Source organism: Dendrobates tinctorius, unplaced genomic scaffold (assembly GCF_039654945.1).
Source record: "Dendrobates tinctorius isolate UK_male_01 unplaced genomic scaffold, ASM3965494v1 ptg000177l, whole genome shotgun sequence".
NCBI classification, from domain to species: Eukaryota; Metazoa; Chordata; class Amphibia; order Anura; family Dendrobatidae; genus Dendrobates; species Dendrobates tinctorius.
The window spans coordinates 19,591,737-19,619,718 of NW_027361844.1; the positions used below are offsets into that span (position 1 = coordinate 19,591,737).

The 27,982-nt window shown below is 44.1% G+C and overlaps 1 protein-coding gene across 1 annotated transcript in view; it reads right to left on the reverse strand.

Moving 5' to 3' along the window:
- The window catches only part of UBE2G2 (ubiquitin conjugating enzyme E2 G2), an 83,391-nt gene extending 78,843 nt beyond the window's left edge, over window positions 1-4,548 (reverse strand). Inside the window, exon 1 of the mRNA XM_073551569.1 lies at window positions 4,409-4,548. Coding sequence (XP_073407670.1) covers window positions 4,409-4,454 — 46 coding nt within the window. The 5' untranslated portion in view covers window positions 4,455-4,548. The remainder of the gene's footprint in view (window positions 1-4,408) is intronic.
- Window positions 4,549-27,982: the final 23,434 nt, after the last annotated feature.

Genomic DNA, 27,982 nt, shown 5'->3' on the forward strand with positions numbered 1-27,982 from the left:
GTGCGGCCTTAGCCAAGAGGTGGCAATTCACATGCTGCCTCACATTCTACAGCTTCTCGGAGACATCACTTAGAGGCTTGCTGTGCCATCTAGTGGGGAAACTGTGCTTCCCCCATATATTATTTTCTGGATAGCCAATAAAGGTATCACTCCAAGAATACTTATGTCATCATTGGGCAGAAAAGTATTCACATCCATCCCCCAGATAAGAACTTTTATGTTTAGGTAGTTAGTTTTTTTTTACTATTTTAACACAATAATGGTACATTCTATAGGAAAAAAAATAAGTTTTTATGTCCAAAATGAACAATAACTTATTTGTCCTCTAGTTTATATAGCCAAAAGTAGTTTGTTCTTTTTTGGGGGGATTATGTTATTTTTTTAGAGAACCTTTTCAGAGTAGATACAGGTGCTTCTTACAAAATTATAATATCATCAAAAAGTTAATTTCAGTCCTTCAATACAAAAAGTGAAACTCATTATATAAAGTCATTACAGAGTGATTTCACTTGTTTATTCCTGTTAATGTTGATGATTATGTTTTACAGCCAATGAAAACCCAAAAGTCATTATCTCAGTAAATTAGAATAATTAACAAAAAACATCTGCAAAGGCTTCCTAAGCGTTTGAAAAGGTCCCTTAGTCTGTATCAGTAGGCTCCACAATCATGGGGAAGACTGCTGACTTGACAGATGTCCATATGGCAGTCACTGACACACTCCACAAGGAGGGTAAGCCACAAAAGGTCATTGCTAAAGAAGCTGGCTGTTCAGAGTGCTGTATCCAAGCATACTAATGGAAAGTTGGATGGAAGATAAAGTGTGGTAGAAAAAGGTGCACAAGCAACCGGGATAACCGCAGCCTTCAAAGGATTGTTAACAAAAGGCCATTCAAAAATTTGGTGGAAATTCACAAGGAGTGGACTGCTGCTGGAGTCATTGCTTCTAGAGCCACCACACACAGACATATCCAGGACATGGTCTACAATTCCTTGTGTCAAGCCACTGATGACCAATAGACAACGCCAGAAGCGTCTTACCTGGGCCAGGGAGAAAAAGAACTGGACTGTTGCTCAGTGGCCAGTGATGTTGTTTTCAGATGAAAGTAAATTTTGCATTTCATTTTGGAAATCAAGGTCTCAGAGTCTGGAGGAAGAGTGGAGAGACCACAATCCAAGCTGCTGGAGGTGTAGTGTGAAGTTTCCACAATCAGTGATGGTTTGGGGAGCCATGTCATCTGTTGGTGTAGGTCCACTGTGTTTTATCAAGACCAAAGTCAGCACAGCCGTCTACCAGGAAATTTTAGAGCCCTTCATGCTTTCCTCTGCCGACAAGCTTTTTGGAGATGGAAATTTCATTCTCCAGCAGGACTTGGCACCTGTCCACTCTGCCAAATGTACCAATACCTGGTGTAAAAACAACAGTATCACTGTGCTGATTGGTCAGCAACCTCGCCTGACCTTAACCCCATAGAGAATCTATGGGGTATTGTCAAGAGGAAGATGAGAGACACCACACCCAATAATGCAGACGAGCTGAAGGCTGCTATCAAAGCAACCTGGGCTTCCATAACCCCTCAGCAGTGCCACAGGCTGATCGCCTCCATGCCACACCGGATTGATGCAGTAATTGATGCAAAAGGAGCCCCGACCAAGTATTGAGTGCATTTACTGAGCATACATTTCAGTAAGCCAACACTTCAGATTTTAAAATTGTTTTACAAGCTGGTGTTATATAGTATTCTAATTTACTGAGATAATGACTTTTGGGTTTTCATTGGCTGTCAGCCATAATCATCAACATTAACAGAAATAAACACTTGAAATTGATCACTATCTGTAATGACTCTATATAATATGAGTTTCACTTTTTGTGTTTAAGAACTGAAATGATATTAACTTTTTGATGATATTCTAATTTTGTGCTAAGCACCTATATGTGATCAGCATACATGTGGTCCTGTGCCGACTAGACATGCGTGGCCTCATTCAAAGCAAGTGTTATGAGTGAGGCAGGACACGTCTAGTTAGAACGTGGCTGGCAGTATGCAAATCACATAATTGTGGTCTCATGACCGTCTGTTCCCAATGCTGGCAGCAGAGAATCCAGAAAGCACAAAGTAACTCTAGACATCTATCCCAACGCCGGACAACCCTTAACTATTACTTTTGAGGGGGAAGGTGTAGTAAAAAAGCCTTTTGCTATGGTTTGCTATTTTTAACAAAGTTTTGATGCAGTTTAAAAACTAAGTTACCTTTATTATATAGATTGCGACCACTGCAGTAGTAGGATACATAACTATTTTGGATTTACATTTTTGCAAAACAAAACGTTTTACAGAAAAAGTACAATGAACACTTTTTAGTTAAAGGGGTTACTCTATTCCAGCAACAACGCTACCCCTGACTGAGGACAGTGTCTGGTATTGCAACTCAGCCCTACAGTAGTACCGAATGGAGGTTCCTCCAGGTTCTTCAGTTTCACCCCACACTCCAAAGACATACTGATAGAGAATATAGAATTTGAGTCCCAATGGGGACAGAGATGATGTCTGTAAAGCGTTGCGGAAAGGCGCTATATAATGGGATAAACTAGGTGTGGTATGCTGGGGGCATTTGTTAGACCACTGGTTCCCATGGCACCCATCAGCACTCCAAGTTCATTCTGATGTTTGTGTGACAGTGGCATTTAGGTGGTTATCAGTAACAATGCTTGTTCCCGGCAGGAAGGAGCATAACCGTCATCATGGGCAAAGATTCTGAGTGTGTGTGATCGCCAGGATGTAATAAAAGGTACATCATGGTGCACACACTACCGCTGAGACATGCTGCTATGTGAAGATGCAGGAAAGGGTTAATGATGGCAGAACACAGTAGGAGCAGAGGAAACCTGCAGAGAGGACAGGGGAGGAGTGGGGGCCAGGAGAAGAGTGGAAGCTGGGACAGAAGTGGGAGCCAAGGGAGGAGACCATGAGAGGAGTGGGGGCCAGGAGAGGAGGCCAAGGGATGAGTGGGGGGCCAGGGGAGGAGACCAATAGAGGAGTAGGGTGCAGTGGAGGAGGAGTGGGGGGCATGATTTGGGGAGCCAGGGGAGGAGAGGGGAGTAGGGGGGCAAGAGGGGAGTAGGGGGGCAAGAGGGGAGAGGAGAAGGGGGGGCAGGAGAGGAGTAGGGGGACAGGAGAGAAGAGGAGTAGCGGGGCAGGAGAGAAGAGGAGTAGCGGGGCAGGAGAGGAGAGGAGTAGGGGGGCAGGAGAGGAGGAGAGGAGTAGGGGGGCAGGAGAGGAGTAGGGGGGCAGGAGAGAAGAGGAGTAGGGGACAGGAGAGAAGAGGAGTAGGGGGGCAGGAGAGGAGAGGAGTAGGGGGGCAGGAGAGGAGAGGAGTAGGGGGGCAGGAGAGGAGAGGAGTAGGGGGGCAGGAGAGGAGAGGAGTAGGGGGGCAGGAGAGAAGAGGAGTAGGGGGGCAGGAGAGAAGAGGAGTAGTGGGCAGGAGAGAAGAAGAGTAGGGGGGCAGGAGAGAAGAAGAGTAGGGGGGCAGGAGAGGAGGAGTAGGGGGGCAGGAGAGGAGAGTAGTAGGGGGGCAGGAGAGGAGGAGTAGGGGGGCAGGAGAGGAGAGTAGTAGGGGGGCAGGAGAGAAGAGGAGTAGGGGGGCAGGAGAGAAGAGGAGTAGGGGGGCAGGAGAGAAGAGGAGTAGGGGGGCAGGAGAGAAGAGGAGTAGGGGGGCAGGAGAGAAGAGGAGTAGGGGGGCAGGAGAGAAGAGGAGTAGGGGGGCAGGAGAGAAGAGGAGTAGGAGGGCAGGAGAGAAGAGGAGTAGGGGGGCAGGAGAGAAGAGGAGTAGGGGGGCAGGAGAGAAGAGGAGTAGGAGGGCAGGAGAGAAGAGGAGTAGGAGGGCAGGAGAGAAGAGGAGTAGGGGGGCAGGAGAGAAGAGGAGTAGGGGGGCAGGAGAGAAGAGGAGTAGGGGGGCAGGAGAGAAGAGGAGTAGGGGGGCAGGAGAGAAGAGGAGTAGGGGGGCAGGAGAGGAGAGGAGTAGGGGGAGAGGAGAGGAGTAGGGGGGCAGGAGAGGAGTAGGGGGGCAGGAGAGGAGAGGAGTAGGGGGGCAGGAGAGGAGTAGGGGGGCAGGAGAGGAGTAGGGGGGCAGGAGAGGAGTAGGGGGGCAGGAGAGGAGAGGAGTAGGGGGGCAGGAGAGGAGAGGAGGCCAATGGATGAGTGGGGGGACAGGAGAGGAGTGGGGGCCGAGGGTCGCCATACTGCTGTCAGGTTATTCTCCGCATGGAATGGCAGGTAACAGGCTGCAGTAACTGCGCAGTACATGTATAGCCCAATGCTATATAGTATATGTACCAGGATCATGGCCGTGCTTCCCACCTATGTACATAGAGCTCTGGCTTGCACCTAGTTTTCCTACACGACTCACGTTTATACTCGGCCATCAGCCGTTTCAGAGCCGTCCCAGCCATCATCGGAACCAGGCCGTCTCCGCTGTTTGTTTACGGAAATCCTTAGAACCACTTCCGGGACACGTCAAACAACTGTGGTCTACGCGCTTGCGCTTTAGAGACTGAACTGCGCTGGCGCCGCGGCTCCAGCTCAGTGGCTCGCAGGGATGTAGCGCTGACTGCGCATGCGGCAAATGTGAGTTCGGGATTCAGGTTTCAGCGTTCCCGGGATGTGTCCTGGCCCCGCTCAGTGCTGCTGTGCGCTGTAGTGAGGACGCCAGAGAAGGCCTGTATACAACACAGCCATCAGGTCTCCTCTGCCAGGGTGCTATCACTGTTATCTCAGAGCCAGGCTCCACTGGCATACGGGGGAACAGGTAAATCCACCGGTAGGCCCCCATCCCGTATATGGGCAGCAATTGGCACAATTCACTTGATTCACTATGTACAGACAAAAGCAGCAACTAATCGTATATTTTACAAACTGCTCATCTTGCTAATATATAGAAATGTATATAAATTAGTGAATGAGGGTCAGGTAATATTTGCATGTTGCAGAACAGTAGGGCCCACCAGGATTAATGTTAGTGGGCCCTTGGCATTCCTGTCCAACATTGCTCAGAGCTAATGAGAAAGCTGCGTGTATCCCAGCGTGACTTCTGACGGTATCCCTGCAGGGCGGCTGACTGTATTCTGACGTGGCAGCTGACTGTGGCGTGGCAGCTGATCGTATTCAGCGTGGCGACTGACTGTGGCGTGGCAGCTGATTGTACCCCAACGTGGCAACTGACTGTGGCGTGGCAGCTGATTGTACCCCAGCGTGGCGACTGACTGTGGCATGGCAGCTGACTATATCCCAGTGTGGCGGCTGACTGTGGCGTGGCAGCTGATTGTACCCCAGTGTGGCGGCTGACTGTGGCGTGTGGCGTGGCAGGTGACTATCCCGGCGTGGATGCTGTGGCCTGGTAGCTGACTGTATCCCGGCGTGGATGCTGTGGCCTGGTAGCTGACTGTATCCCAGTGTGGCGACTGTGGCCTGGCAGCTGACGTTATCCCGGCGTGCTGACTGGCGTGGCAGTGGACTGTATCCCGGCGTGCTGACTGGCGTGGCCTGGTAGCTGACTGTATCCCAGTGTGGCGACTGTGGCCTGGCAGCTGACGTTATCCCGGCGTGCTGACTGGCGTGGCAGTGGACTGTATCCCGGCGTGCTGACTGGCGTGGCCTGGTAGCTGACTGTATCCCAGTGTGGCGACTGTGGCCTGGCAGCTGACTGTATCCCGGCATGCTGGCTGACTGGCGTGGCAGTGGACTGTATCCCGGCGTGGATGCTGACTGTGGCTACAATTGCCCCTCACTGTGCTTCCTGCACAGAATGTCTCCCCACACTGCACCTCTCTCTAATATGCCCCACACTCTGCCCTTCTCTGTAATTTCCCCTCACACTGCGTCTCTCTATAACCCCCCACACACTGCCCCTCGCTGTACTGTATCTCCTTTCACATTCTTCCCCCAATTGCCCCTTAATGTGACCATGCAGTAACAAAATGCCCCAAACCCTCTTATCTCCCCTCCAATCTACAGTAAGTGTCAGGACCTGTAATCGTCGACCCCTCCATGGCTCGCTCACCATTTCCCACCGTGTCTTTGCCACCTCTACGCTGCGCTACGTTGACAGCAGCAGTGCCATGTCGAGCATCACATTGCTGCGTGTCAGGGTGGGGGCTGATGAGCGCTTCCCTTCCGCTCATGTATTCAAATATCTTTGCATATCAAAAACGCAAATACATTTAGATGTAGGAAGATGAGAACAGGAGTCTCCGGTGCCTCTGGGAAACTATGGCTGCATGCGGCCCATGTGTTGTGCGGCCCTGATGTAATCTCATCTTTATAGTTACCTGTTCTATTCAGGCTGTATGCACACGGGGCGGATTCTGCTGTGGATCCGACCCTGCGGATCCGCAGCAGAACTGCAGGTGATGTACAGTACCATTATTGGCTATGTAAAAAAAAAACGCTGTGCACATGCTGCGGATATTTCCGCACAGATTTTGTGCGGAATAAAAAAAAGCAGCATGTCCCTTCTTTTGTGCAGTTTTGCTGCAGTTTTCCACCTGCTCCATTCTACAAATCCGCAGGTGGAAAACTGCTCAAAAACAGCAGTAAAACCGCACAAAAAAGGCACTAAATCCGCAGGAAGAATGCAGGTCTTTTGACCTGCGGATTTAGTAAAATCCGCGGGAGGATCCGCACCGTGTGCACATAGCCTAAATCCCATTCTATCTATCTAATATCATCCACCATATCGATCTGTGATTGCATAGCTGATTCCAGGGCCTAGGATGTGAAGCAAAAAGACATGAAACTTGGCAAAAAGGTATACGGGGCTCATTAGGGGCATTATCCTTAAGCATTTATTCCTAAAACAGTGTAGTGGACAGCTTCTTTAATTATCTTTTATGAAATAGGAGTGCAAAGATAGTGACGTCAGAGTCCTATAGTAGGCCCCTAACTGCCATTGCAACCCATTGGCAAAACGTCCTGTCAGCAACCACCACTAAAATGCCACTGTCAAAGATTAACCACATCAGTGCCTCAGTCAAACAGTAACAATCAGAGCTAGCACTGGTCTTTGGTGTTAGGACAAGGTGCTGGCTGTATAGCACAGACGCCACCTGTCTTGTATGATGGGAACTTTGGCTAGTTTCACATTTGCGGTTGAATCCTCAGCGTATCTTCCGCAACCTCAAACGCACGAAAAACCGCGTACAAACGCAGTGGTTTTTAGACGCATTAGCTTACACATGCTGACAAAAAAACGCAGTGTTTGCATGCTTTTGCTTGCGTTTTGCATGCGTTTGCGTTTTTTGTGCACATGGTGGAAAATTTTACATGAGAAAAATCTAGATAATCAGACACCACCAATGGGACAGCAGTGGGTGTGTCTTATGGGATATCTTTATATAGACCCTTCGACAGCTGAAAACTTCACATTTTGCTCCTGTATTCTGATGCACGATGGATCTTCGCATGGAGAGCTTTTATTTCAACCTGGATTTGGATATAAAGATGTTTCTTGCTTTTGTTTTTGCTTGTGTTCAACAAAGAAACAGAGAAAGACGGAGAAGACGGTATCGGCGTTATTGGAGACACCCCATTATTGAAGTCCGGGAGAGCCGTGGAGCCTACCACACTCTATACAGCGAGCTCCATGCTTACCCGGAGAAATTTGCAGAGTATACCAGGATGTCTCAAGAGACCTTCCGGGATTTGCTTGGTCGTGTCCAAGGAGCCATCCGGAGACAGGACACCCAGCTCCGTGGAGCGATTCCTGCTGAGGAACGTCTCCTGGTCACATTTAGGTACGTAATATTTAAAAAAAATGCCTGTTATAATTATTATTGTTCTGCCTTGTATTATGTTTTTTTTCCTTTCAGTGTTTTGCTAAACCCCGTCATATTATAGTTCTTAATTTTTTTCTTTCTCTGGCAGATTCCTGGCTACCGGAGAGAGCTTATCATCGCTCCATTTTCAGTACCGGATAGGAATTTCCACCCTGTCTGGAATAGTTGCGGATACCTGCCAGGCTTTGTGTAATGTTCTCCGGGATGAATTTATCCCCCTACCCAACTTGGAAATGTGGCTTGAAATTGCTGAAAATTTCTGGCGAGTGTGTAATTTCCCCAACTGTTTGGGATCTGTGGATGGAAAGCACATTTGGATTACCAAAACCGCCAGAACTGGATCTGAGTACTTCAACTACAAGAAATATTTTTCTGTAGTGCTCATGGCAATAGCAGCTGAGGACTGTCGCTTTATCGCCGTGGACATTGGAGCTTTTGGCCGTGGCAATGACTCCCAGACTTTTAAAAACTCTGATATGGGCCAACGCTTGTATGGAAAATTTAATTTCCCCCTGCCACGACCTCTTCCAAACACTCAAGGCCCGCCCATGCCATTTGTTGTGGTAGGGGATGAGCCCTTTCAGATGTGTGAAAACCTACTGAAACCATATTCCAGTCGGGACTTAAACCACTGTGGTGTAGTGACCACTGTGTCCGCTAGGGGGCGCTGTGTGGATGTCCCAGGACGAGAATATAAGCATTTCCAGTGTCCTGATAGGTGTAGAATACTGAATGACCGTTATGTATCCCAAGGTGGGTGGCCTTGAGATGGAGACGTGTGTGTGGATCAGCAGTGATGCTGCTGAGGTGCTATTTCAATGTGTCAGGGATCAGTTACCTACAACTTCACCCAGGTGTGTGGTTAAGAACGCTATTGTAAAATGTGTATAAGTGGTTCAAGGACCTGTGATGAGGTCATAGCCATTTGACCCGGTGGGCGTGGCTACGGACCATATAAGGTGGCCAGGGTAGGTCACATGAAGTGAATGCTGGGACCTGGTTGGTCTGTTTTGGAAGGCCCCATCTGGGAGAGATGGGGACTGTCTTCCTGACAGCAAGGAACGCTGTGTTGAATTGCTGCTCGTGCCTGATGATTCCCTGGAGGGAATGGATATCTGCAGCGTGATGAAGGAACTATGAGGAAACCCTGACGTGGGTGAGATAACTGAGGCTGAAGAGCCTGTGTATGCCTTACCTGTGTGACCACAGGGGTTACAGAGCTGAACTCTGTCATGGACGCTATGCTGATGTGATGAAGTTTATGTTGCTGCTATGGACTTATGATGCTAAATAAACCGCATGGACTATGATTTTTTATGGAAAATCCATGCCGGATTTGGTTTTGTGGCTGCTAAGCGAGTGTCCCCTACTTGAATAACAGCGCTACCTTACACCACACAAAAAGGATATTTAACTACAGACTGACCAGGGCCCGAAGAACAGTTGAGTGTACCTTTGGCGCATTCTTGGAACCGCCATTAATCTAAAAATGGAGACAGTCAATGAGGTGGTCAAAGCCTGTGTGGTTCTCCACAATTACATAATGGCTAAGGAGCGACCCAACATTGAACTTGATGAACCCGTTTCAAACCCATTGCCAGATTACTACCATCATCACCCTCTGCGATCAACAGTTGAAGTTGACCAATTTGCTGCCTTCTTTGTTTCTGATATTGGACGTGTTGCCTGGCAAGATAAAATTGTTTAATAAAATGTTCTGTTGTGTTTGTGTCTGTACCTGTAATGTTAAAATGTTCCTAATGTTTGGTGTAAATAAAAAACCTGTATTGAGACCTTTACCGCGTCTCCTATATCGTTCCTCTCAAATCCACTTATGATGTCAGTGCTATAGTAGGTGACGTCATTCAATCCATTGTCTCTTCAGTCTGCATAATCTATTGGACGCAGACTGAAGAAACGATGGAGGTAATACAAGGTATATCTATACTCACCTGTCCAGGTGTCAGAAATAGTGAATTCAGGATGCACAAAACCCAGCATCCTGAATTCACTATTTCTGACACCTGGCCTGGTGAGTATAGATATGGGTTTTATTACCTCCATTGTCTCTTCATTCTGCGTTCAATAGATACGCAGACTGAATAGACGATGGAGGTAATACAAGGCATATCTATACTCACCAGGCTAGGTGTCAGAAATAGTTAATTCAGGATGCTGGGTTTTGTGCATCCTGAATTAACTATTTCTGACTCCTGGCCTGGTGAGTATAGATTTGCCTTGTATGACCTCACTCGTCTTTTCAGTCTGCGTAAGGATTACGCAGACTGAAGAGATGCTGGAGAAAATACTAGTCATATTTGTTTTTGACAACTCATAGCTCCATGACAAACACAAGAAGCAAAGCTGCAGTGTTCTAGTTGTCTCTTGGAGCTATGAGGTGTCAAATACACAAAGTGTACAGCGCAGTGTGTTTAGTCGGCGCACGGTGTGTTGCCGGCGGCGAAATACACAAATAACCAAACCGTAGTAGGGGCCAAAAAACACAAATTTAAAAAAAAAAACAAAAAAAATGTAACTTCGGCGACTTGGGGTAAAGTGACGTAACTGGGGGGTGTTGATTTGGGACGACTGACTTAAAGACGACGCTGGGGTTGCAGGGGAAAGGGCGCTGAAACTAGTGGGGTCAGGGATGGGATTGGAGGCATGGGACAGGAGAGACACACTGGAAGGTTGAGACAAACCTGGACATCACAGACACATTGGGAGGTGAGGGGGGAGGGAGTGTGACAGTCTGTTGTTTCTTTCTCTTGCCGTCTCTGTCCTGTGTTCTGGGGAACATTGGCATTGTTTCTTCTGGCGCCATGGTGCTGGACGACGGCCTGGCAGTATCCTGGTGCTGCTGCGGTGGCCTGGTGATGGTGGACATCCTGGCAGGATCCTGGTGCTGCTGCGGCCTGGTGATGGTGGACGGCCTGTCAAGGTCCAGTTGCTGCTGCTGCATGCTGGTGGATGTCCTGCCAAGGTCCTGTTGCTGCGGCACTTCGGTGGTGGTGGTGGAGGAGGTCCAAGCAGGAGCAGCACTCTGCATGGTGGTGGCGATGGACTGTGCAGCAGCACTTGGCATGGTGTTGGCACTGTACTGGTGTCCGGCAGGGCTTGGAATGGTGGTGGCCGTGCAGTGGTATGTAGCAGAACTCTGCATTGAGGACAAGCGTGTCAGTGTTGGCACAGGTGGAAATGCCACCACTGACTGCTGCAAGTACAGAGTCTGCTGCATAGCCTGCACAGAATAACAAATGTGCAAAAATACCCTGCAGTAAAAAATGACAATAATCAGCAAGTGCTGGTAAAAAGATGACAACAAATACAGGGTATTTAGTTGATACTTTTTTTGCAAAAAAGTGTATACCAAGCAACTCCACCTCGTCAAGGTAACCCTTAATGGAGCAGTCCCGATCTAATGTATTTAAAACCTGAACATATGAACAGGATTAAGACAGGTGCTTCCTAGTATGGGCACGTGGTGTAAGACGGCTCTTTATGTGCATGTCACACAAGAGAGGGGTGGGGTCTCTCAAACCATGCAAAAGCAAGGAAAAAAAATGGATTAAAAACACATGTGACATGCACAAATGTGAACAAGTCGGTCGGACAGTGTTCACACCACCCACTGACAAACACAAAAAGAAAGCACAGAATAACAAATGTGCAAAAATACCCTGCAGTAAAAAATCTGACAATAATCAGCAAGTGCTGGTAAAAAGATAACAAATACAGGGTATTTAGTCGATACGTTTTTTTGCAAAAATGTGTATACCAAGCCACTCCACCTCGTCAAGGTAACCCTTAATGGAGCAGTCCCTATCTAATGTATTTAAAACCTGAACATATGAACAGTGTCCAAATGAACAGGATTAAGACAGGCGCTTCCTAGTATGGGCACGTGGTGTAAGACGGCTCTTTATGTGCATGTCACACAAGAGAGGGGTGGGGTCTCTCAAACCATGCAAAAGCAAGAAAAAAAATGGATTAAAAACACATGTGACATGCACAAATGTGAACAAGTCGGTCGGACAGTGTTCACACCACCCACTGGCTGAAACACAAAAAGAAAGCACAGAATAACAAATGGGCAAAAATACCCTGCAGTAAAAAATATGACAATAATCAGCAAGTGCTGGTAAAAAGATGACAACAAATATTTGTTGTCATCTTTTTACCAGCACTTGCTGATTATTGTCATATTTTTTACTGCAGGGTATTTTTGCACATTTGTTATTCTGTGCTTTCTTTTTGTGTTTCAGTCGGTGGTGTGAACACTGTCCGACCGACTTGTTCACATTTGTGCATGTCACATGTGTTTATAGCCTGCACATAAGCAGCATTGGAGGCCTGCATAACATTGAACTGGAGATCAGGAGTAAGATGTTCCGACATGCCCTGTTTTATCTGATTAAAAAAATGATGTGTTGGCCTCTAGAGGTCAGCTTTCAGATGGTTAAGGCTTTGGTTGACATCCTGGATAAGTGTCTTCATAAGGTTGAAACCACTTTCCAGTCTGTCTCCCAGCGCCTTGAGGCCATCATGGAAGATCGAGCTCAAGTGCATGAACTCGGGCATGAGTGTCCTGTCCGAGGCCTTCTGCCCCTGTCGGGAAGACCCAACATAAAAAGAGGCGGAGGAGGCCTGGGCCAGGGGAACACCTGATGGACCAGCTTCATGGTCTTCAGTCTGTGTTGCCGGCCCACTTGCTGCTTCGCTGGTGGATGACTGGGAAGGGTCCGTGGCTGTTCGATGAAAGACCGCTCCAAAACCAGGCTCAAGGGTGCTGCTCCAGGTGCTGTGAAAAGAAAAACATTAGTACCAAACATTTACAATAGTAAAGGCGCCAACTCCTGTGGAATAGAAAAATACAGAATAGGCAATACAACAATCCATTACACCACAAAATACATACGTTTTCTGGGCAAGGACCGGTCTAAAAAACGACAGCATGTGGTGGTATTTGTATTTCCGCATCCTTGCTCCAGAACTACTTTTAGCCTGGCTCTCAAGATGAAGGTCCTTGTAGAAGCGATCCTTCATCGAACGCCAACGTGTTCTGACTTTGTGCACTGTGAAAAAAAGACATTTTTAGACGATGCACTTTCGACCGGGATCACACAACTGTGTGTGATCCCGGCCAAGGTCACTGCCACAGTACACAACATTAGAAATACTTACGAAAGGACCCCTGGTGGGGCATTGTCCCATCCATCCAGCATCGTTTTGGCCACATCATTCCACAGACGCCAGATAACCAGGTTGTCCGAGTGCTGCTGAATCCGGGTGTCCCACAATGGGACTTGCTCCTGGACCAGTGAAATAAGGAGGTCGTTGTCGATGACGTCTTCCTCCCGTTCTGAAACCTAGAAAAGAAAGAAAGACATTAATGTTGTAAATATAAGAAAAAGAAAGAAAACAAGAGGTACAGAAAGCAGGCAAGAATAAGTAAAGTCAAGAACACAAAAAAAAAAAAAAGATTAGTAGCAAAGACAAAAAAGGGAAGAAAGAAGCAAAGTGAAGAAATAAAGAACAGGCAAGAATAGTACAATCAGTCAAGTATACTTACATGACGTCTTCCCACCCGACCTTGTGCTGACTGCTCCTGCTCTGCCTCCGCTCCAGATGAAGAACGGTTCTGAAAAAGGAGAAAAAAAAGATTTTGCCACATGTGTATATGTGAAAGAGAATTCTTACCAATCAGTAGGGAATGTACTCACTTTACTTTCCTGTCCAGCATGTTCTGGGCCAGGGCGCTCCTCAGAAGATGCTGAAGACATTATGAATGCTGCAAGAAAAAAGACAAATTAGTACATACTAAAGAGAGAAAGAAGGACAGACATTCACTTTTATACTCACATTGTCCAAAGTTGTGATTATTCACCGCTGCACAGCTTCTAGTCTGGTTGGTTCCCAGTCTGTAGAGTAGTGGATTGGCAGTGCCCACTCACTCTTTTTATCTATCTTTGTGTGGGGGTGGCTAATCAGTGTCTAGACAGGTTTACTCTGGAAAAACACATGCATAAGAAAACGCTAGCAATCGCGTGTGCTTGCGAACGCATGCGTTCTCATAGACTAATGCATTGTTTCGACACATTCCTTCCACAATAGGCCGCATGCAGAAGGCGGCGGCGGCAAATTGCCACCTCCAAAATTGCAACATGTTGCATTAGCCGCGCCCAGACGCACAAGCCGAAATGACGAATGCGTAATCAAACGAGCAAAAAACATAATCGCATGAACCTGCGTCCACAATGTTAAAGATAAGAAAACACGACGCATGCAGAAGTATGCGGCAGATACGCTGCGGACACAACTGCAAATGTGACACCAGCCTTATTGCAGCTTACAGAAGTACCTCGTGTATCGGAGTGGAATGAGATATCCTTCAAACATCACATATCTACTTACTAACTTTTTCAGGTCATAATATGTGGGACTAAAGCCCCCGTCACACACAGCAAGATCGCTGCTGAGTCACAAGTTTTGTGACGTAACAGCGACCTTACAAGCGATCTCGCAACGTGTGACATGTAGCAGCGACAGGGCCCCCGCTGTGAGATCGCTGGTCGGTTGTGAAAAGTCTGGACATTTTTTTGATCGTTGAGGCCCCGCTGGGTAGCATGCATCGTTCTGTTTGACACCAAGCCAACGACCTCGCTAGCGACTTGAAACGAGAAACAATAGGCGTGTTAAAGCGGTGCTTTTTCCGCGCCCTTCGGCTCGGATTGGTGGTTATAACGTTCTGATTGGTGCCCTTGTCCTAATAAAGTTCACACAGTGGTGCTTTTCTTCAGTGTTCCTGACCCCATGAAGAAAGCAGCATAGCAGCGTTCTACTTTCTTGCTGGTCACACATCGAGTACATTTCTCTGGGTGCGATGTAGCGACCACCAATCGGAGCTTAGGGGGCGTGGAAATGTCAACACTAATCCACGCCTGGGTGCCTGTAACGTCACGGAGTACCGCCCTCATCGGGTACTGCATCGTCAGAAGAAAGGTAGTGTGACAGGGTTTCAACGACCGCCGACATCGTTACAAAGGTCGCTGTATGTCGCCATGTCGTTGCTGCGTTGTTGGGAACATCGGTCTGTTTGACATCTCACCAGTGATCACACAGCGATGCATCAACGATCCTTATCTGATCGTATGGTCTGCTGGATCGCTATAGCGTCGTTGTGTGACGTGGCCTTAATACTATGCTTCAAAAATAATTTTAGCCATAGCTATACCTCTCATTACTTGATACCCACATTCCCAAATATGTGATTGGACAACAGGGCAGAAGAAAACTTCTTGATTTTCTGGTTTTGGGGTAGTTAAGGTGAGGTATGGGAGATGTTGACTATTCTAGGAAACACTTGGACAGTTTGTACACACAGACCAAATTGTTGGTACCCTTCTGTTAACCCCTTTACACCGCAAGGTGGTTTGTATCTTAATGACCAGGCCAATTTTTACCATTCTGATCACTGTCATTTTATGAGGTAATGGCTCTGGATCCCACTGATTCTGAGATTGTTTTTTTTTCATGACATATTTTAATTCATGAAAGTGATAAAATTTCTTCGTTATGACTTGAGTTTATTTGTGAAAAAAAAACGGAAATTTGACAAAAATGTAGCAATTTTCAAATTTTAAATTCTTAGGCCCTTAAATGTCACAAAAAATACTTAATAACATTTCTCACATGTCTACTTTACATCAGCACAAGTTTTGAAACAATTTTTTTTGTTAGGACGTTATAAGGGTTAAAAGTTGACCAGCAATTTTTTTTTCTTTCCTTTTTCCAACAGAATTTATTAAACCATTGTTTTAGGGACCACCTCACCTTTTAAAGGGAATCTGTCACCCCTTTTTTGAGATATCATATAATGATATCATTCAATTGTGTGTCACATAAGGATTCTCTTAGTACTTTTGCTTCCCCCTGACCCCGCACCTTTCATGCATAAATACCTTTTTTATATTGGTTCAGATGTATGTAAACTGCCACGGTCCGGTCCGATGGGCGGGGCTTATTCACCTGCTCCCCCCTCCCTGTCTTGCTCTACACAAGAAGAAATGTGTAGAGCAAGACAGGGAGGGGGGAGCAGTTGATTAAGCCCCGCCCAGTGGACCGGACAGCGGCAGTTTACATACCTTTTTTATATCGGTTCAGATGTATGTAAACTGCCGCTGTCCGGTCCACTGGGCGGGGTTTTTAGCCCAAAATTTTGCATTTTCATAAATGTAACCGGAGAAATTGCACCATACAATTTGTAATGCAATTTATCCTGAGTACGTCAATACCTTAAATGAAGGAGAAAACTTCTGTTTGGGCGCACGGCAGGGCTCAGAAGGGAAAGTGAGTCATTTGACTTTTTGAATGTAAAATTTGCTGGAATCATTAGTGGATGCCATGTCTCGTTTGGAGACCAAAAAAAAAGGGATCGTTCCAGCTACTAAAAAACTTGCTTTATTGAAGAAAATTTAAAATAACAGCATGTCGGCTTTCTCCTCTCCAGCAAAGGATACGCTGGGGGGCACTAGAGCCCCTGATGTGACGAAACAATGGAAATGACCCACAACTGACCCCATGTTGGAAGCTAGATTCCTCAAGGAATGGATTTAGATGTGTGCACTTTGAACCTCCAGGTGCTTCTCAGAAGTTTATAACGTTGAGATGTGAAAATAAAAAAAATCACATTTTCCCCACAAAAATGTTATTTTAGCCCCAATTTTTTAATTTTCACAAGGGTAACAGAAGTTGCATCATGCAATTTCTCCTGTGTACGCTGATACCCAAATGTGTGGGAATATTACTTCTGAGGCACAGTTCAAAGCTCAGAAAAGAAGAGGCGCCATATTGGAGTTCCGATTTTGCTGGAATGGTTTGAAGGTGCCATGTCACACTAGCAGAGCCCCTAAGGTGCCAGAACAGCAGAAACCCCCTATATGTGAACTCCTTTTACAAACTACACTCCCCAAAGAATTCATCTAGGGGGGCAGTGATCATATTGACTTCACTTGTATCTTACAGAATTTTATACCATTGCGCAGTGAAGAAAGAATAAATTACATTTTTATGACTAAAATGTTGTTTTAGCCTCAAGTTTTTAATTTTTCTAAGAGCTAATAGGATTTTTTTTTTTTTTGCAATAAACTGTTGTCCATTTTTTTCCTGTGGCAATATCCTACATGTAATCAGGAAATATTTTTCAGGCACAGTGCAAAGCTCAGTAGGGAAAGAGTGCCATACTATAGTGCAGATTTTACTGTTATGGTTTGCGGGTGCCATGACCCCACTGGGAGAGCCCCTGAGTTGGCAGAAGAGCAGAACCCCTCCATAAGTGACCCCATTTTACACAAATTCATGTAGGGGTACAGTAATCATATTGACACCACGGGTGGGTCACAGAATTTTATACCATTAGGCAGTGAAGAAAAAAAACATTTTTCCCACCATAATTTTATTTTAGCTACAGATGTGGGTAAAAATGGCCTCATAATTTATCCCACTATTTCTACTAAACGTGGCAATACCTTACTTGTGACAGTACAGTACTGCTTAGCCATACGAAGAGACTCGGGAGGGATGGCGCGCTATTTGCCTCCTGTAGTACAGATTTTCTTAGAATAGTTTGCGGACTCCATATACAGAACCCTTAATTGCTAGAAGAGCAGAATCCCCCCTCAAGTGACCCTATTTTGGAAATGTTATCCCTTTGAGAATTTATCTACAGATGTAGTGACAATTTGACTCCATGGTTATTTTCAAGAAACAAGCATCAATGAAGATTGAAGAGTGAAAATTGCAAACTGTCGTTGTAGTGACCAGTACGTTATGCCCATCCCATGCTTCTGGAGGCTTGCACCAGTAAGTTAGGCAGGCTCTCATTGCTTCAGAAATTCCAGACATGTGAATGCTATATGTGGTTTAAGTACAATGTGGGACTCAAAGGGAGGGGGGGGCATTTGGATTTGGGAGCACAGAATTTGCTGAATTTCTTTTGAGGGGTGAGGAGCCATTTTGCTTTTCAGTGCCTTTGTAGTACCAGTATTGTGGAAGTCTCCTATATTTCCATCAACAAATGACAGACCTGAGAGAGGGCTTGTTTTTTTGTGGATTGAGTTGAACATTTTATTGGAATATTTTACATAACATAGTAACATAGTATTTAAGGTTGAAGGGAGACTTTAAGCCTATCTAGTTCAACCCATAGCCTAAACATGAGAACCAGGAGAAAAAAATCGAGCATGCGATAAACAACATATAAAAAGGTCATATTTTATTAGAATAAAGTACTACAATTAATATATATGTAACAATGTGCTCATCAGACAAAAATAGACGGCATCAACCCAAATACCCTACTCCTCCATGTAGATGGAAAAAATGCCCCAGAAAAAAATCCCCATAAAAGCCATGAGCTATAAATAACAAAGTGAAGAAAGCGCGAAAAACAAGAGGTCCTGAATTAGACATCATGAAAGTGCAGTAAGCGAGGGCGCCAGCATGCCATAATGGCCCTGCCGCAAATTGCAGCAAAGTAACATCAAAAAAAGAGACCAGAGAGGAGCTTACCGGGACAAGAAGGAGAGGGAGAACCAGGCTGTGCCACCCCCGACGCGCGTTTCGTGGCGCCTCAGGCCGCTTTATCAAGAGGAATCCTCTTGATAAAGCGGACATCACATGTAACAAGTAGTGTGTCGGTCTCAACATGGAGGCCATCAATTTTTTTCAAAAATTCCATCATGTCTTTTGTAAAAGAAGAAAGACATTCAACCATAGGTTGTAATTTATGATCGATAAATTTACCCACATTCTCCAAAAAATTCCTATTGCCTGACACAATAGGTCTACCTGGTGGTAAATCAATGCTCTTATGTATTTTTGGCAAAAGGTAGAATGTGGGTATACAGGGTTCCTTCACAGTCAATGCTTGTTGAAGTTCCTTCGAGATGACCCCTTCAACGGTAGCCCTATTAAAATATCTTGTAATTTGGAGCAAAAAGATGTTAGAGGATTGAAGGTGAGTTTTTGATAACATACTTTATTCCTAAGTTGTTTAAAAACTTCTGTCTCATACATCTTGGATGGCCAAATGACGATGTTGCCCCCTTTATCTGAAGGTTTGATAACCACATCAGTCAAATTCCTAAGTTTGTCCAAACTTTTACGTTCTTCAAAATTTAAATTTCCATTACATATATGCCGTGGTATTTGTTTGAACTCTTCACTGACTATTTTAACAAATAGTTCAATGTTAGGACAAGTCATTCCATCATTCCCCATTGAGGATGAAGAATTCATTAAAAAATGGGAAGAGGTCTGTAATAATTCTTCAAAAACTTTTTTAGAATTATTAATTAACCTAAACACTAAAAATATCATGGATTTGGATCAACAACTCGAGGTCACGTTCAATTTAGCCAAAACCCAACTGACATCTGAGAATTTTCAATTAATTAATGTGACTATGGAAAAAGAACTGGACATCTGGGTTAAAGACATACAGGAAAGCCAAGCAAGTAAACTGGCTCATGATATGAAGGATTTCCAAACGAATAATGTATATCGTTGGAGAAGGACAATGACAACAGTAGATTTGAATCGAACCCCTTCTATTTCGTCCATAATATCTCAGAGTGATTATTCTGATGCTTCCACATCTTCCTCTGTATCACACAAAGATTCTTTTAAACGGAAAAGGAATCTGAGGAATTTACCATACAGACGTAATAATGATTACCCCGTTGACAACCAATTTAAGGTAATTAATTTGAGTACCCATCATCTTTCTAAAATTGATTTGGGGGTCCTTTATAAGGGGCTGTCCTTCTGTCCTGACTCTCATTTTGATACCTTTTCTGCTATTAAGGACCTGCACATTTTTGCAAGGTCCTTGATGTTTAAGAAATATTTTCATGATGAAATTACACATGATATGTTTCCCACAGACAAGGAGCAAGAGGCGTTACAGACCCTAGAGGAACTTGCTCAGGAGCACTCAGGAGAGGAAGGAGGTAAGATCCCTACCTGTATTTTGCCAATGTCAAAGAAGTTTCCCCCATTTTCAACTTGTCCTAACATTGAACTATTTGTTAAAATAGTCAGTGAAGAGTTCAAACAAATACCACGGCATATATGTAATGGAAATTTAAATTTTGAAGAACGTAAAAGTTTGGACAAACTTAGGAATTTGACTGATGTGGTTATCAAACCATCAGATAAAGGGGGGAACATCGTCATTTGGCCATCCAAGATGTATGAGACAGAAGTTTTTAAACAACTTAGGAATAAAGTATGTTATCAAAAACTCACCTTCAATCCTCTAACATCTTTTTGCTCCAAATTACAAGATATTTTTAATAGGGCTACCGTTGAAGGGGTCATCTCGAAGGAACTTCAACAAGCATTGACTGTGAAGGAACCCTGTATACCCACATTCTACCTTTTGCCAAAAATACATAAGAGCATTGATTTACCACCAGGTAGACCTATTGTGTCAGGCAATAGGAATTTTTTGGAGAATGTGGGTAAATTTATCGATCATAAATTACAACCTATGGTTGAATGTCTTCCTTCTTTTACAAAAGACACGATGGAATTTTTGAAAAAAATTGATGGCCTCCATGTTGAGACCGACACACTACTTGTTACATGTGATGTCGAGTCTCTATATTCAAATATCAGGCATGTGGATGGGATCAGAGCAATTAAATACTTTTTATCCATGTCAAATTTGTGTCCTAGCATGAGAGAATTTGTCACTGAGATTTTGGGATTTAGTTTAACCCACAATTTTTTCATTTTTAAAGGGTCCTTCTACCTGCAGCTCCAGGGAACAGCAATGGGTGCTTCTTACGCACCTGCGTATGCCAATCTGTTCCTGGGGCTGTGGGAGAGGGACCTTTTTCATTCTGATCATTTGCTATCAATGTACCGTGTCCTCTTTTGGACATGGTACATTGATGACATATTTTTTATTTGGCAAGGTTCAGCTGAGGCTCTTGATCTATTCATTGCTGAACTGAATTTGAACAAATTAAATATTCGGTTGACCTGTCGTTATGATAGAAATTCAATTGAATTTCTGGATGTTTTGATTAAACGTGACAGCAATAATATTCTACAAACCGATATTTTTAGAAAAAGTACGTCCACAAATTCAATATTGCATGCTTCATCGGCCCATCCTGCATCATTGATAAGATCTATTCCGGTGAGACAATTTTTGAGATTAAGACGCCTCTGTTCTACTGAAAAGGATTTTGAAATGAGAGCCGAAGAAATGAAATTGAGGTTTATTGAGAGGGGATACAGTCGGCGTAGTATTAAAAGGGCATATAATAGGGCGAAACACTCTGTTAGGAATGATCTATTATATTCACCCCCAAAATCAGAAAAAACATCAAAAGTTCGGTTCATTTCTACCTATCACACTGAAGATCAGAGAATGCGAGATGCTTTAGCTAAGGCATGGCCAATCCTTATGGTGGACAATACATTATCTAAATACCTTGCAAATGAACCCAGTATTACTTATCGTCGACCAAAAAATATACGTGATCAACTTGTTAGGAGTCATTATGAAAATGGACCTAAGACTTTCCTATCTAATTTTGAACAGAGAAAGGGATCTTTTCAATGTGGTCACTGTGTGGCCTGTTCTAATATTGATAGGGCTGACAAATTTACAGATTCCACAGGTCAGAGAACATTTTCAATAAACCATCATGTCAATTGTGAGACGAAGGCAGTAATTTACTATGCGGTATGCCCGTGCCCAAAAATTTATATAGGGTTGACAACCCGTCAATTGAAAATCAGGACACGGGAACATGTAAATGGTATTTTGGCCGCAAAGAATGAGGAGGAACTGATGTTTTTAAAAACAATCCCTAAGCATTTTAAGCAATATCACAATTGTGATCTCTCACTCTTGAGAATTAGAGGTATTGATAAAATTCCATCAAGTATACGGGGAGGTAACATTAGTCAGAGATTGGCCCAGATGGAAACCAGATGGATATGGACGTTAAATACCATCTATCCCCTTGGTTTAAATGAAAACATTAGCTTTGTTCCGTTCCTATGACCACCCCTGTCATCCGGTGTTATGTATGTTTGTTTATTTATATATTTGATTTTAATTGTTTTTATCTATAATTTTGTAGGTTTTTTGTGTTTGTGCATGGGCCTATATAAATGATACAGTATTTTTTTAATAATTTGTGTGTTTTGTTTATTTTTAGTTATCCCACCTTTGTCGGGTATATTTTTTTGTGTGTACAATCGTATCTTCGGTCTTCAGTGGAGTCTTTCCATCTTGGGTCCCTTTATTTTCATAATGCCTATATGGAAGAAGAGAGAAGAATGAAGAAGAGGAACTTGTTATGTTTAATAATTAACACTGTCCTATGTTTAGTATGAATGGTATATATATTCATACTTATATTTTTTTTAAAAAAAATTTTGTTTTTGCTATGGGCACTATATTTATTATTTATTTCATTTTTTTCAAATATATACACTTTCTATACTTGATACTGTATAGGTATTGTGTTTAATACTGTTTTTCTTTTCTTCCATTGTCACTTTATGTTCATTCAACATTTTTATGTGTCACTATTGCTTAACAGGGATGGCATATGTGCCTTGATATTTCTAGCACCTATCACGGTTATCTTTCCTTATCACTATAACATCTTAGGATGTGTGGATTTTGATAGAACTATTAGTGTTATTTATATCACTGTAACCGCATGGTTACTAAATTATCGGATACATCACAGTGTATTTGGTATTCATTATTTCTTATATTTTCTTTTATTTTGGGTCTTATTTTAAAAGGACCTTCTGGTCACATGACTCTTTTTCTACTTACAAAGGAGGGTCATCTTTGATATATAATATATTAATAACCTTTGTTTCGCACAAGTCACGCTCATATAATATAATGTGGGGCACCGTTTTTTTTTATTCATATTACATGTATAATTGTAGAGCACCGTGATTAATATATTCCCTCTTCTTTTATTCCGATCTCTATATTCCAAAGGACCTTTCAGTCACATGACTCCCCTCCACCAATGACAGGGCCGGACAGAACGCGCGCTGACGTCAGCGTCCCGGGGATCTCAGCCTATCGCATCCACGTCCCCTGTGTCTGCGATTTACATTCGCAGCCGCGGGGATCACGTGGGGCGGAGGGGCGGGATATCCCGGTGACGTCCGATGTTTGTGCGCGTCATATCCCCCGCTCCCTCTCTCATTGGCTCCATACCACATAAAAACCTACCCCTATGTGGATGACGCCACCCCCTGATGAAGGCAGACGCCGAAACGCGCGTCGGGGTCGGACGTGTACTGGGAACCTGGCATTAACAGACATTAGGTATTTACAGCTATTTTCTTAACATGTGTCCTTCATAATTGTATACAATATGGCACGGCTATTTTGCTTGCAGCACATTGGTGCATCCAGAGCGGCACTAGTTTATAGTATATAAAAGTGCATTGTGGTATTGTACACTTCATTGTTATCTTTTTAACATGTGTCTCTTTCAATTGTATACAATATGGCACGGCTATTTAGCTTGCAGCACATTGGTGCATATAGAGTGGCATTAGTTTACAGTATATACGGTAAATGTGCATTGTGTAATTGTGTACTTATTTTTATCATATTGGCACTAGTCTGCAGTGAAACATGGATGCTTATATTATTTAGTACTGGTATCTATTGCCCATTATTTGTTACTATACTATTTAAGCTAATCATATTAGGTTGTATACATTTTGTTAAACCATAGTATACATTTTGGAAAAATTTCATCATGATATGCGTTATTTTATACCAAAAAATTTCTATATTTGCATTTCGTTGAGGACACTTAATTACAATTATATTTATTGTGTAAATTTATTGATGCCTTATTGGTTTTCAGTATTCCTCCATTTTGGTATTGGGATTTTATCCTTCTTTTTATATATATACACGTATGCATATATATTTTTGTATATGTTTTAATAATAAAATTTTTGGATACTACTATAATGAGGCAGCAGGGTTACTCTGGACTCTGTCTGGTCTCTGTTCAGCGTTGTCCTTTTCAGAAGGCCACACAATTGTGGTCAGCGGCACTTTTATGCAATCCTAGAAAGATGGACACTGCCAGATCACAGGTCCTGTGGCATCCACAGTGCCTCCATCTGCCTCATTATAGGGAATCTTCCAACGGGGTTCCGTCTGAATCACGTCTTTCAGATATTTACACGGAAACCGATGTGTAAGTGCAGAGAGCGGGATAAATGTGCGCCGAGCCTTACTGTCATGGGAGGCAGCGTGAACAAAAGAGCAGATGAAGAATTGGTTTTATTTATTTTTAACCCCGTTTCTTGTGCGGTAAAAGTGATTAGGCGACTTTATTCTTCAGGTCGGTGCGATTACAGCGATACCACATTTATATCGGGCTTTTGTTTGACTGCTGTCACACACTAAGGCTATGTGAATATGATGCGTTTTCTCAGCATTTTTTTCTGCGCGGAAATGGTCCAAAAACCCAAAGGAATCCTTATGCAAGGTAATTCAATGACAAGCCTGAAGTGTTGTGCACATGATCAGTACATTTCCATGCGTATTTGCAGTGTGTTTTTTTTCTGCAGCATGTCAATTCTTCACCCATTGACTTAAATTGAATCCGTCAAATCCGCAGCAAAAACACAGGTTTAAAAATGTTTGCGGATTTGCTGATTTTTTTTTTTGCATTTTACCGTCTTTCTATGGTGTTTCCCACCCTGTCATCTGTGTGACAGCGTGGGAAACACCGACGCGGTGGTTCTTTTCGGCGGTAACGTTACCGCCAGTAAGACCGTCGGTCAGAGCATTGCGGGATCATGCTGGCTGATTTGTGCATTTGTTTTGAGCCCTAGGCAGGTAAACATATTTGCTTTTTGGAAGACTGCTGTATCCAAGCATATTAATGGAAAGTTGAGTGAAAGGAAAAAATATGGTAGAAAAAGGTGCAAAAGCAACCGGGATAACCGCAGCCTTGAAAGGATTGTTAAGAAAAGGCCATTCAAAAATTTTGGGGAGATTCACAGGGATTGGACTGCTGCTGGAGTCATTGCTTCAACAGCCACCACACACAGACGTATCCAGGACATGGGCTACAAGTGTCACATTCCTTGTGTCAAGCCACTCATGACAAATAGTCAACGCCAGAAGCGCCTTACCTGGACCAAGGAGAAAAAGAACTGGACTGTTGCTCAGTGATCCAAGGTGTTGCTTTCAGATGAAAGTAAATTTTGTGGTTCATTTAAAAATCAGGGTCCCAGAGCCTGGAGGAAGAGTGGAGAGGCCACAGTCCAAGCTGCTTGAAAGTCTAGTGTGACGTCTCCACAGTCAGCGATGGTTTGGGGAGCCATGTCTTTTGTTGGTGTAGGTCCACTGTGTTTTATCAAGACCAAAGTCAGTGCAGCCGTCTACCAGGAAAGTTTAGACCACTTCATGCTTCCCTCTCGCGACAAGCAATTGGAGATGGAAATTTCATTCTCCAGCAGGACTTGGCACCTGTCCACACTGCCAAAAGTACCAATACCTGGTTTAATTGACCAGCAAACTTGCCTGACCTTAACCCCATTGTGAATCTATGGGGTATTGTCAAGAGGAAGATGAGAGACACCAGACCCATCAATGCAGACGAGCTGAGGGCTGCTATCAAAGCAACCTGGGCTTCCATAACACCTCAGCAGTGCCACAGGCTGATCTCCTCTATGCCACACCACATTGATGCAGTAATTGATCCAAAAGGAGCCCCAACCAAACACTGAGTGCATTTACTGAACATACATTTCAGTAGGCCAACATTTCGGATTTTAAAATCATTTTATAAGCTGGTGTTATAAAGTATTCTAATTTACTGAGATAATGACTTTTGGGTTTTCATTGGCTGTAAGCCATAATCATCAACATTAACAGAAATAAACACTTGAAATAGATCACTCTGTTTGTAATGACTATATAATATGAGTTTCACTTTTTGTATTGAAGAAATGAAATAAATGTTTGATATTCAAATTTTGTGAGACGCACCTGTAGCTTTGCTCTGGGCTGCTGTGTGTGGAAGTGAGCTGTGTATAAATATATATACATATATACATTGTGGTGTAGTGACCACTATGTCCGCTAGGGGGCGCTGTGTGGGTGGTCCAGGACAGGTGTATAAGCATTTCCAGTGTCCTGATAGGAGTAGGATGTTTAATGATCATAATGTATCTCAAGGTGGGTGGCCTTGAGATGAAGACTTGTGTATGTGTTGATCAGCAGTGATACTGCTGGGGTTCCGTGTCAATGTCTTAAGGAAGTCTTCAGGTAGCTGGAGAGACGGGCGGAACCAGCTACATACAAATCCACCCAGGGGTGTGTCTGAAAACCCTGGTAGTAAAAGTCTATGTGAGTGTGAAGGACCTGTGATGAGGTCATAGCCATGTGACCCGGTGAGCGTGGCTACGGACCATATAAGGTGGCCAGGGTAGGTCACATGAGAGAATGCTGAGACCCGGTTGGTCCATTTGGAAGGTCTCGCTGGAAGATGTCTGCCTTCCTGAAGTGCCTGTGAATAATGGCTGCAAGTGTCTGACAGTTCCCAGGGAGAGTGGATGAACGTCTGAAGTATGAAGCATCTACGAGGTAACCCTGACGGGGTGAGAACTGTGAGGCTAGAAAGCCTGCGCAATGGACATTGCATAACCTGTGTGAGTACAGGCTTAACAGAGTGGAGCTCTGTCATGGACACTATGCTGTTGATATGAACTTTCTGTGGCTGTTTATGGTTTATGATGCCTGAATAAACCGCATGAACTGATGATGTTTTATGGAAAACCCATGCCGGATCTGGTTATTTGGCTGCCTAGCGAGTGTCCCCAACACGTATAACAAGGGCTACCTTACAACATATATACACACACACATATATATATATATATATATATATATATATATATATATATGAAATTATTTATTTCATATGTATTGGAGTGTCCTCCTTTCTTTGAGCCTGCATTAGGCCTTTGCACAGAGGTATGAGGCTTTTTAGGCAGGCAACAGTTATGCTTTCTGTTTTGGTATGTACTTTTCCCATATATTTATACAGTAGGAAAGTCTGGTAGGACAGGGTTAATACCTAGCACTGGAGTTCCTGATTACATTCACCTGGCTAGCTATGTCTAGAGTCAGGCCCTGTGTTCATTATTAGACAGCTGGGGAAACTGTGCAGCTTACTTGCGCTAAGTAAGTGCCTACTGCAGAGCGTGAATCCCTACAGTTTTTGTTTGAATGAGGGTCACAGTTCCAGAGAGCAAAGATGAATACAGTGTAAAGATTGCATGTCCTGGGTAAAGGCAGCTACTGCATTGTAAGCACAGTCTGAAAGCATGGAGGAGCTTGTTAAGCAATTAGTCCTGGTGCAGCAACAGTTTCAGTAGCTGTCTGGGCCGGGGTGGGGGGAGCACTTTCCACCAGCCAGATTGAAGGTAACCGGATGAGGCGAACAGTGCAGGAGTCCTTGCAGAAAGTGACTCTGGAGGAGGACGTCAAGGCTTTCCAGACTGTCTTTGAGATTTTGGCAGGTAGGGAAAATGCCACTAGACCAATAGGCAGAGGTCCTAGTTCCGTACCTTACTGGGGAACTACATAAAGCATACTATGACCTTGCTTTGCAGGATAAAAAAAAAATCTGGCCAGCTGAAGGCAGAGATTATGGCACGTTTGGGCATCGCCCTGGCCATCAGAGCGCAATGGGTTCAACGCTGGCATGACCAAAGGGACAAGCCTCCCAGGTCCCAAATGTTTGACCTGTTAAACCTGGTACAGAAATGGTTGCAGCCCGAGACAGATGGTGGAAAGAGTGATGGTGGACCACTTTATCCACTCGCTACCCAAATCTGTGCAAAACTGGTATGCCCAAGGAGATCTCTACTATGCAGAAGATCTTGGGAGCCTCGTGGAAGGATACTTTTCTGTAGAGAAATCCCTCACAAATCACGGAAGTCTTAGGTCACCTTTCCAGGAAACGCAAAAGGGGTCCCAAGACCACATCTGAGGGGCGACTACCCAGGTGTGATCAGAGCCAGGTTCAAGGGGTACATCTTGTATCATT